This window comes from Hemitrygon akajei, chromosome 6, assembly GCF_048418815.1.
Source record: "Hemitrygon akajei chromosome 6, sHemAka1.3, whole genome shotgun sequence".
Classification (NCBI taxonomy): Eukaryota; Metazoa; Chordata; class Chondrichthyes; order Myliobatiformes; family Dasyatidae; genus Hemitrygon; species Hemitrygon akajei.
This window is the reverse complement of record NC_133129.1, coordinates 168635414-168647174: the sequence shown is the minus strand read 5'-3', so window position 1 is coordinate 168647174 and position 11761 is coordinate 168635414. Positions and strand designations below refer to the sequence as shown.

At 41.1% G+C, this 11761-nt stretch overlaps 1 protein-coding gene across 6 annotated transcripts in view; it reads left to right on the top strand.

The window, feature by feature from the left end:
• Positions 1-10487, top strand: part of ano5a (anoctamin 5a) — a 179110-nt gene extending 168623 nt beyond the window's left edge. For all 6 annotated transcript variants that reach the window (XM_073049738.1, XM_073049735.1, XM_073049737.1 and 3 more), the window contains 2 exons: positions 4621-4726; positions 6034-10487. In XM_073049738.1, the coding sequence (XP_072905839.1) occupies positions 4621-4726; positions 6034-6258 (331 nt within the window). In that variant the 3' untranslated portion in view covers positions 6259-10487. The remainder of the gene's footprint in view (positions 1-4620; positions 4727-6033) is intronic.
• Positions 10488-11761: the final 1274 nt, after the last annotated feature.

Sequence of the window (11761 nt, the reverse complement as noted above, 5' to 3'; positions counted from 1 at the left end):
TATAAAAAACAGACAAACTACCAAATAAGTGAATAACAATTTATGGATTTAAATGAAAAATGAAATAAATCAAAAACACTACCAATACCTTTACAGTACGATAAAACTGTATTTGTTATTAGTAGTTATCAGTGGAGGAATTCATCTGCTGTGTTCTTTTGATTGACTCTAAGCGAGCAAAATCTGTGCAGACACCGAGTGCAGATAATTAACTGCATTCATACAATGCTTTAGATGATTGCATCCCCCAAATCTTTATTTTTATTATAGCATTCAAGATGATTGTTCATCCCTTCAAATTCATTGTAGTTCCTAACTTGTTGAAGTACAGTAGTGAAATCCTTTCATTTTCACTCAAGGCCATTTCCAGCATCTCCAAGCCTGAATGCTTGAAACCACAGTGAACAAAACTGTTCTGAATTGTCTTGCTGTTTATTTTACACCAACCAATGATGATGGCATCCGTCTGTTTCGAAGGACAATGGTTTTTTTTTGGCACTGGAGTGACCTCTCCAGGGCACAAGCCTGGGTGGAAGGTATGGAGATCCTGAGATCCCCTGTCATCAAGGTCCCCCTCTCAGCCTCACTAGTATAATCCAAAGAAAAGTGAAGCAATATGTTTGGCACCAACTTGGCTGCAGGAGCTGCAAAAAGGATGTTCAGTCACATCCGTCCACTTGGGATTTTCTGTCTGGGTTTACTCCCATAGACTTCATCTCTCCTGAGGCTTCTGACAAGGCAGTAGGACTATTTACCCGTAGCTGGGGATCTGACTCACAAACACGAAGGTGTGTCCATTCACCAGTGGGCCTACATGCTACATGTGCAGGGGCCAGACCTCCTCCCCGTCCTCCGTGGTTCAGCCTCAGTCCAAAAGGAGTTCAGTTTCCATGTGTTGCCAGCAAGGAGGCACCACATGAGGCTTGCTCTTGGAGAGGCTAAGTTCTGCCAACTATCAGTGGTGAAAATCATTACTTTTAGAGCACAAACATGCTACTGATGCTAATTAAAAACTGATCACTCTAAGCACCATGGAGTGTCTAACAGCCGTACAAGTGCGTGCGACTGAGAATAGTTAGTAAACACGAGGGAATCTGCAGATGCTGGAAATTCAAGCAACCGAACAAAGGGGCTCCTCTTCTTTCACCATCAACTCTGCTCTCAAACACATCTCTCCCATTTCCCGCACATCTGCCCTTGTCCTCACCTACCACCACACCAGCCTCCGGGTCCAACGTATAATTCAACGTAACTTCCACCACCTCCAACGGGATCCCACCAACAAGCACATCTTTCCCTCCCCCCTCTTTCTGCTTCCGCAGGGATCTGCTCCCTACGCGACTCCCTTGTCCATTCGTCCCCCCCATCCCTTCCCACCGATCTCCCTCCTGGCGCTTACCCTTGTAAGCGGAACAAGTGCTACACCTGCCCTTAAACTTCCTCCCTCACCACCATTCAGGACCCCAGACAGTCCTTCCAGGTGAGATGACACTTCACCTGTGAGTCGGCTGGTGTGGTATACTGCGTCCGGTGCTCCCGGTGTGGCCTTTTATATATTGGTGAGATCTGACGCAGACTGGGAGACCGGTTTGCTGAACACCTACGCTCTGTCCGCCAGAGAAAGCAGGATCTCCCAGTGGCCACACATTTTAATTCCACGTCCCATTCCCATTCTGATATGTCTATCCATGGCCTCCTCTACTGTCAAGATGAAGCCACACTCAAGTTGGAGGAACAACACCTTATATACCAGCTGGGTAGCCTCCAAACCTGATGGCATGAACATTGATTTCTCTAACTTCCATAAATGGCCCTCCTCCCCTTCTTACCCCATCCCTAATATATTTAGCTTTCCCCCCTCCTTTTTTTTCTTTCTCTCTCTGCCCATCACTCTGCCTGTTCTCCATCTCCCTCTGGTGCTCCCCTCCCCTTTCTTTCTCCCTAGGCCTCCCGTCCCATGATCCTTTCCCTTCTCTAGCTCTGTATCCCTTTTGCCAATCACCTTTCCTGCTCTCAGCTTCACCCCACCCCCTCTGGTCTTCTCCTATCATTTTGCATTTCCCCCTTCCCCTCCTACTTTCAAATTTCTTACTATCTTTCCTTTCAGATAGTCTTGACGAAGGGTCTCGGCCCGAAACGTCGACTATGCTTCTCCCTATAGATGCTGCCTGGCCTGCTGTGTTCCACCAGCATTTTGTGTGTGTTGACAATAGTTGGTAACTGTTCAGCAAGTTTCCTGTCCCAATTAAATAATATAGAGCCCCAAGTAAATGAAGGGAATCTCAAATATTTTATTGATTTAGTTTTTGTTCTCTAAGAGTTGGCCCAAATAAGTGACTGTCCCGATTAACCAATGGCCAATTAGCAGGAATCCACTGTTCCTACTTTGAGATTCACTTTCTTCTAGGCATTTACAGGAAAATAAAGAACTACAATAGAATTTATGAAAAATAACAAAGGCTGACAAACAACCAATGTGCTAAAGAAGACAAATCGTGCAGACAACAGTTGAATATGATGATGCTGCTGTGGAGCTTGTAATCAGAGAGAAATCTCCAGTCTGGGAAGAACTGTGCAGGCACATAAAGGGGGAGGGAGATGACAATGCAGATGCAGAGGGACTTTGTAAGATTTGACAACACATGAAACAGCCAGTCCACAGCAGCAGCTAACACTCATCAAGCTGGCTAGATGCCCATATGCCCTCTCCTTATTCCTATTCCAACTTGCCCATTGCCTCCTATGGTGCCATAATGAGGCCACACTCAGGTTGGAGGAGCAACACCTCCTATGCCGTCTTGGTAGCCTCCAACTTGATGGCATGAGCATTGATTTCTCTAACTACCAGTAATTATCCCCCTCCCCCTTCTCTCATTTTCCATTCCCAATTCTGGCTCTCCTCTTAGCACTTCTCCACGCCTGCCTGTCAGCTCCCTCTGGTGCTCTAACTCCTCCCCTTTCTCTCATGGTCCACTCTCCCCCCCTACAGATCCTCCTCCTTCAGCCCTTTACCTTTTCCATCTATCACCTCAGAGCTTCTCACGTTACCTCCCCTCCCCCTCACTGGGCTTCACTTATCACCCGGCAGCCTGTAGTTCTTTCCCATCCACCCCCACCCCACCACCTTTTCTGGCTCATTCCCCCTTCTCTTACAGTCCTGATGAAGTGTCTCAGCTCGAAACATTGACTGTTTACTCCTCGCCGTTGATGCTGCCTGGCCTGCTGAGTGCCTCCAGCCATTTGTGCAGGGTAAGGCTCATATCTCATCCTAGAATGGTGCATTGCTCACCCTTCAATATCCAAAAGCAACACGCCCACTGGCAACAATTGAACATTCGCCTCGGTGGCTCAGTTCACATCGCGCCAGGTCGTAGTGAAACATTCAACTATTTCAAAGTGCAGAGAGTACTGCTCAAAAGCAGAGGCCTGAGCTATGGTGCAGGTTTCCAGCAAGAACTGCCTGTTGTGGTAAGCGAACCAAGAGTTCAGCTGAGGTTTTGGGCACAGCAGCACTCGTTTAGCCTCCACAGCCTCCACATCAAACAAGGTGGCTTTCTTAGTCTTGTGTTACATACCCCGTAGCGGGTTAAAAAGGTAACCAGCAGAAATGGAACACACCTGGAGTCTGAGTCTTCGGTTAAAAACACTATTTTATTAGTAACTACGTAATATAAAACAAGATAAGGCAAACAGGTTACGAGAGTTTATGCATATATAAGTGAGTAAATAAAGTTCCCAAACTTCTCCCTGCTCAGATGATAAATGATACAGTCTTACGATGGTATAGGTATGAAGTCAGGTCAGTTCATGATATTGAATTGAGTAGATTGAGGGGTGAGAGAGAGAGTGGTGATTTGTTTTCCCAGTGCCGACGCCATCGAAACTTCCCATTGTCCTCCGAAGTCCTGTTAAAGTCACCAACTGTGACCACACAAAAGAGAGTACCGTTTTCACGTGGTAAAGCTATCAACCCAGGCAAGGGTTAAACACACCGATAACTTTCCACTGGTCACCCCTTTTCCACATTGAGAGCAAAACCCACCCTTGTCGTGAGCACACAAAGCTCATCCAGTGTCAGTTTCATCAGTGTCTTCCGTGTGTCTCTGTGTGTTTGATTACAAAGCCAATTGACCTTGTATGTATTCCCCAACTGCTGAACACCAGCTGTCCATCATATAACTCCACCCTGCCGAAACCATGGCAAACCACAGGCTGTCCATTGCTCTCTCTTTGAATTAGCACACACACTCTCTCTCTTTTTAAAGGAACAGTCCATAATGAATAATCCTTCAGATCTCGTCACACTTGATTTGGAATCAGTATAAAATCAAATTAAATTAGTGGCAAAAAGCAAAAAAAAAACAAGATTGTGTTCATGGGTTCATTGTCCATTCTGAAATCTGATTTTGGAGGGGAAGAAGCTGTTCCTAGAGTGTGTGTCTTCAGGCTCCTGTACCTCCTACCTAATAGTAGCAATGAGAAGAGGTCATATCCTGGACGGTTCTACTGTTTAATCAAAGTTCACTGTTAAGCTTTGATATCATTTGCAGTTTATGTTAGTCTCCATTGCATTTTCTACGTTGCACAAATATTATCAATGATTCCTTTTTAATTTTATAGATACAAGGATTATCGTTACCCATCAGGACATAAATTTGAATTCCAGCACACCATGCAATTCTGGCACATTTTGGCTGCAAAAATGGCATTCATTATCATCTTGGAGGTATTGTACTTAAAACTCCTATTCTTGAGATACAAGCAATAAACATTACCTAATGTTAGGGTTGTAACTAAGTTGAAGGGAATTTGGATCGGTCACATAATGATGACCGTGAGCATAAGTTGTTAGCTGGGTTGCCGGCCTGAAATTGTGAGGATGATTGTCAAAACATTATCTGGTTAACTATCCATTCACAATTCCAGCAACGTATTTCAGACAGGGCTGGAGGGGTATGGTTTGCTGAAGAATTGACATTCCCAACCAAGCACTTGATCACCAACCATCCATTAATAATAAAAAAAAAATCACCATGGATAGTTTATTGCCCTTTGACCCTTTAGTAAAGTCATGGTAGATTGAACTCCACCTCAGCACCACTTTCCTACTGTCTTTTTATTCCCATGATTCCCTTAAAATGTGTCTGTCTCCACATTAACTATATTCAGAGTCTCTATTTCTGCTGTATCATGGGACAGTGAATACCAAGTATATTTTCCTCATCTTCGTATTAAATTGACAACCATTTATTCTGAAACTGTGACCCTCAGTTTTAGGCACCCACAAAAGAACAAATGTTCTCTCTGCAACTGTCCTTCAGAATGTGATATAGTTCAGTAAAACCATTTCTCATTCTTCTGTATTCCATTTAGGATAGGCTCAACCTCCCTTCACGCATCCCAGAAGATATCCGAGTGAGCCTTCTCTGCATTGCGTTCACTGTAAATGCATCATCATCATTTTGTGCCGTGTCATATAACATTGGTGATCATGGTCTTCCATCTGTCTTTAGCACCTCCTTCATACTGTTGTCCTTATTCTTTGCCCTATTCGTGACCATGATTGGCAAATTTTTCTGCAGAAGTAGTTCGCCATTGCCTTCTTCTGGGCAATGTCTTTACAAGATGAGTGACCCCGACCATTATCAGTACTCTTCAGAAATTGCCTGGCATCAGTGGTCGCCATAACCAGGACTTGTGGAGAGGAAAGGTGGCAGGGGCAGAAGCCAGAATAAGATGTTGGGAGGAGGGGAAGAAGTTCAAGCAAGCAGGTGACAGGTGAAGCCACATAGGGAAGAAAGTGGGTGTGTAGGGGAGGGGGAATAAAGTGTGAAGCTGTGAGATGATAAGGAGCTGAAGAATAAGAAATTTGATGAGAGAGGAGAGTGCACCATGGGAGAAAGTGAAGAAGGAGGGGCACATTTTGTACGTGTTTCATCTCACTCTGTTGGCTCCCATCATGCCCTCCCAGTATCTGTGTATTAGAATTGTTCACCTCAGCATGTTGACTGATATTTTCCCATTCCAATCCAGCACGTCGTCTTTCTGGTGAAGTTTACAGTTGCAGCTTTAATTCCTGATGTCCCAGGGGAGGTGAAGGATCGAATCAAACGAGAGAAGTATTTAACGCAGAAGATACTACATGAGTATGAGCTCAACAAACTGAGGGCAATGCTTGCTGGGAAGGAAAACATTGTGGTCAACAAGGAGGTGTCAGTGCATGCGGAGAGAGTGGAACTGCTGAGTGAGGAGCTGTAATCCATGCTGTGTCTGTTTGGGAATGTTCGAAAACAAGAATGTTTTAGTTGTTTTGGAATAAATCAATTAATTCAGTTCTTTTTAACAAGGAACAATGTGCTAAGATGACGTGCATTTGGCTCCAGTAATCACCATGTCACTGGCACTGATTCAGTTACCGTCCTATACTACCGTCTTGATAAGGACACAGTTTCAGTCTGATCCCTGTACAGGGTCTCCGTCAAGGCAGTGTCTTAATCCTCCTGCTAACAGCTTCTGATATAATCATTATTTGCCTTTGTTCTATGGCAAAAAAACTTCTAATGTGAATGGAGCCTTCCAAAATTTTGTCACTTTGGATGCATTGAAAAATTCCTATTTAAGATTAGGAAGAAAGATACTAGGATGCATTTTAAAGATGTATTGTAATTATTATGAAAATCAATGCAAACCTTTGGATGCAATGTTCCGTTGATTTCTTTCTCTAAGCTATATTTTTTTTCTATTTGATCTTTATTTGTTTATTCCATCTACTGTCTGTAAAAATTTGCCACCTTGGCAATTTTACCCTTAGCATGCATCACTATAACAAAACTAAACAGAACTCTTGCAAGATATTATATTGCATTAGATTGTGACCCTCGAACCAAGAAGGTAAATAATACTGCTGTATTTGGTGCCTAGATGGTAACTACTGATCTCTTGTGAGATATATTGCATATAATTTTTGGGTTAAATAGCTGCAAAAAAATCTCTCTTTAAAAAATATACAGTTCCTAATAATCTTTTGCAATTAATTTTTAACACAGACTGAATAGAAAAACCATCAGGTCATTGGGAGTAACCCAACAGCAGAGTCAATAAATAGCCCATGAATTTAATCTTTATGGTAATATCAAAGGCTGCTTATTACTTGTATAAGTACCGGGAGAATACAAAATTAGAAATTGTCCCTGAGATAAGGAGAGTCCAATATCATAGAGAATGGGACCATTTCTCTATTGGAAGCATTATATGAAATCTACAGCATAGATTTACTCATTGGTTTTCTCCTGCGATTATTATACTTGCTGATGCAGACTTGGGTATGTTAAGTACACCCTTATAAAATTCTAATTTCAAAGTGTTTACATTGTACTGTTGCAGACAGTGAGGTTTGATAAGGGTTTCTGCCAAAGTTGAGGCAGAAGTGACCACCACGAATCTGAGCTGCCAATCAAAAGAAGTGTTAAGGCATCATCTGTCCTATGAAGGCTCTGACTGTTGCTCCTTGGGAATTCCTACCTCGGTATCTCACACCTGGTTGCTGTGGTTTTTCAGTGCACATGGTCCTCAACATCTGGTGCTTCAACAACACAAGTGGCAGAGACAACTATAGAATGTGTATTTGCCCATTCTCAGTGTAATTTGCATGGGGTCACTTCTGTAGTAAATTGAAGGATGTTGTTTGGACCTGGTGGTTTTGCAACCCCTATTTAATGTTTGCCCACTCAGCATATCATTTGCTGCAAAATTCATAGGGAATAGAAAAAAGATCAAGTCTAATCACTTTTGCAATAATTGTCAAAAAGTATCATAAAGGGCTGATGAAAATCCTAGAATTTTGATTGGTTCTGGTAAAAAGGCTCAAGATTCCATTTGCCTCATATACAGCTTAATTGACTTGAACTTCAGCACCAATTAGTGGTGTTCAGTGCTTGATGTTAACATCAGTGCAATGTATTCTGTCCCTGAAATTCACTGACTTGTGTTGAAGACATAATAAAGCTTTTGGATCTAATGACCAAGGTTGAGTTTCAAGGTAAATTAATCTTCATGGCCTTAAATCTGGAATAGCCCTCTTTGCACACTCCAACCATGTTCTGCTTCAAATAATGGTGCTCCTTCTGCCTTTTGCAGAGTTTTGAAATGCTCTTTTAGTAGAGTATTAGTAAAGTTTGTATTAATACCTTCTCGACACACTCTGCACTAACATCGCCTCACTTGATATGCAGCCATCAGACTGTGATCGGAGTCCTATTGTCCTTAAACATTCAGAGCAAGAACATTGAGTGCGTAAGCATGTGAATTTATTAAGTACACAAAGCCAGTCTAAGGTAACACACTAATGAATGTAGTTTATGGAGCTTGTGACAGTTGTGTCCTAGCCTTCCCCTTCTCTTGAAGAAAAAAAGATTCCAAACAGTTGGGCAAGATTCTTGCCAGCATGCCAAGTTTAACTTCTCTACTGCTAAGAACTCAGCTTCTGCAGTCGCAATGCTACCCCCCCCCCCCCACCCAATATAGCAGTATTTCCCTTTATTATATGAACTGTTACATAAAGGTTAAGACTTTATTTAACTTTATGAAGAAGGCTAATGAGTAGCACATAATAGGTACATGGAGGTAGAAATTCATCCTCGGTCACTCAATCACTCTGCTTCTGAACTGTTGCTCCATTGAAGGCGCTGTAGAAAATCAGATTTTGGAAGCAGAAAACAGAACGTATTTGCCACTACGTTGAATTAGTGACCTTGGACAAATTTCTGTCTCCATGCTGTAGTGAGAAGAAGGTTGAAAGTTGTTGTTCTAGCTTTAATTAATGAAAATTGCACTTTGAATGTATTACCCATTCCTGAGGAGTTCATTTCAAAATTGTGAAGCATGATAGGATATTACAAATACTGGCAATGGTCTGTTTTGTTTTGATTAACTCTTTGTTGTCGAGTTTTTCATATCAGCAGCTATGTTAACATCAATTTGAGTTGCTCTTGTTCACAATCCCATTGTCTCTGAAATCTAAACCTTCCACAGTTACTTGTTTTACAGTGAAGCTGTACCTGAATTTTGTGCTCTGCTGGTCACTCATTCAAATGTTTTATTTTTGTCTGGCTGGCCAATACAGGTTTAGGTGAAAAATAATGAAATGTTATTTGTAAATTATTCATGCAACCTAAGTTGCATGAATTTGTCTTGAGTTAGATTAGTAATACTGTAAGACTTTTTTTCAGTCATGTCTGTATAATGGCTAGAAAACCATCATTTACTGATTTTCTATTGTTGCATATCTATGAAATCATTTCATCATATTAGAAATATGAAGCCAAAGAAATGTTGTCAAATAAGACTTTGCAATACACTGGCATCAAAATGTACAGAATGATACCAGTTTCACTAGTTATCAGCACTAAAAGCTAATCACAGAAATTGGTTGTGTGATTGACTGTTAGTGTGGAGGGGAGAAAAGTTCAACGTTTAAGTGCTAAAATTGAGTGCAATTCTCCCCCCCCCCCCGTGTCTCTTTTACAAATCTAAATGAAGGTCAGCTGAGTTTCTTTAGTCTCCCAAAACAATATTTCAAAACATTTGCACTATAACAATAATCTGATATTAATGCAGTCTTAGAATTAGAAGTGAGCCAAATGAAAAATACATTAACATCACTAAATGTCAAAGAATTTGAAGCAATTGGATGTTGTTTTGGTGACTTGAAAGCATGCATTTCACATATTTTCATAATTGTTGTAGGCATTAAGTATGTCAGTATCTAATCTTGTAGTAATTACTTGACATTATTATTAATGAAATCAACAGTAACATAGATGTTTAAATGAAGCATTTTGTAAGAAAACCAAACACAGGTGCCTTCCTCAAAGAACATAAAAATATTCATGTAACTGATATGTGAGGGAGGACTTTTGGTTATGATTATTGTTTATTCTTCTCCTGTACATTCAGTGCCTTTGAAGTCAATGCAAGCAAATGGTGGGAGGTGAATACTACTGCTAGCAAAGTTTTGTACGCATTTAGTGTGCGCAACAAAAGAAAACCTTTCCTGTCTCACCAATGCAGCCATATGCTAAACCTCTTTACAGCCTGTAAAGCATAGATTCTAAAGCTATCTGAGGTACATTTGTCCTTAGTCAATCGGTTTCTAGTTGAGCAAAATTATTTTCCTTTTAATCATGCTGGGATGGATGTACCTTTCTCAAAATTACCGTAAGCCATATATAATGTACACACTCAGTTACCTGTATGGAACAGTATTATCCTCCTTTGTGAAAGCTGTTGCTTCTTGCTTTACACAACCAGATACACTGAATAGTTTTGACTTCCGGATGAAATGCTTGGAAGTGAGAGCTGAAAATGATGTACTTATTGAGTTTCTGCTAAGTTATCTGGTTATCTGTATATTTAAAGAAAATCAACTGAAGTAAATTGAGAAAATGTAATATGCTACTTAGTAATACATTTTTTATTGTTTTGTATAATGCGTCTGGTGTATTTTTGTGAACTCACTTATGCACAGAAGGTGGGATTTCCTCCTTTAGCTCCAAAATAACTTAATTGCAGATATTTTAGTGATGCTCAGTATTGCTAGTTTACAGTTTCAGCAGATTTCTTTCTTGTAAGACCATGTTTGCCTTCTACATTGCATAGTCCTGCTTATTCAGAATTATTGCATAACAGACCTACTCTGTACCCGACTTGAATGAAACAGTATTTTACAAATGCCAAAGCAACTTGTTGAATTATTTTTGTTTTTTTTGTTCTGACTATATTTACAGTTCCAGAAACTTTCACTCTGATATGAAAACTCACTTGCAGTTCACTCCTGTGTTTTAAGATACCATCTGAAATGGAACAGGGACAGTGAGACTGGGTTCACACTCCCAGGCAAAGTGTCAGAAGTGGACATAATCCTGATCTGCTGAGATTGTTGTTAGGCAGTCAATGTATCCAACACTTCAGCTAAACAGCAATATCATGGAAAGTCCCATTTTCTGAGGTTACAAAGTAAGCTAATCTAACTTTATCTCCATCTTCCCATCTCCCCCCCCCCACCCACACTCCCCACTAGTAGTTCCCATTCCTACTACTCCCTCTGCCCTCCTAACTTCCCTTCCTTGATTCCATGGTCCTTCTTCCTTTCTTATCTGATTCCATTATCTTTATCCCTTTGTCACTTCCACCTGTCACCTCCCAATCTCCAGTGCTATTCCTACATCTTATGCCCATAACCTCTCACATATGGCAGCATTGGTGCCATCCAAAGAAAATTCATCAAGTTAGTTCTTGGGAGGGTGTCCCATCAACAAAGACTAGACAAATTGGGCTTGTATCCTCTGGCATTTAGAAGAATGGAGACTGAACTCAAGGGAACTTGACAGGGTAGATGTGGAGATGTTTCCACTAGAGATGAAGGGATACAAAGAGCTGACCATCTAAAACAACTAAACTGTGCTTATGCTCAAGGGTTCTCTTGGGAAAAAATGGATATTTCATTCATAGAGATTTCTTTCCCTAAATATGCAGATCATCATAGATCACAAGAAAGATTCTCGGATAGCCGATGGTTTTTAAAATTTTATTTTTATTTAATGATACAACATGGTAACATGCCCATCTTGCCCAATGAGCTTGCACCAGTAATTACACCCATGTGATCAATTACCCAGAACATCTTTGAAATGTGGGAAGAAACCTATGCTGTCACGTGGAGAGCATACAAACTCTGTACAGACAGCAGCCAGAATTGCACCCG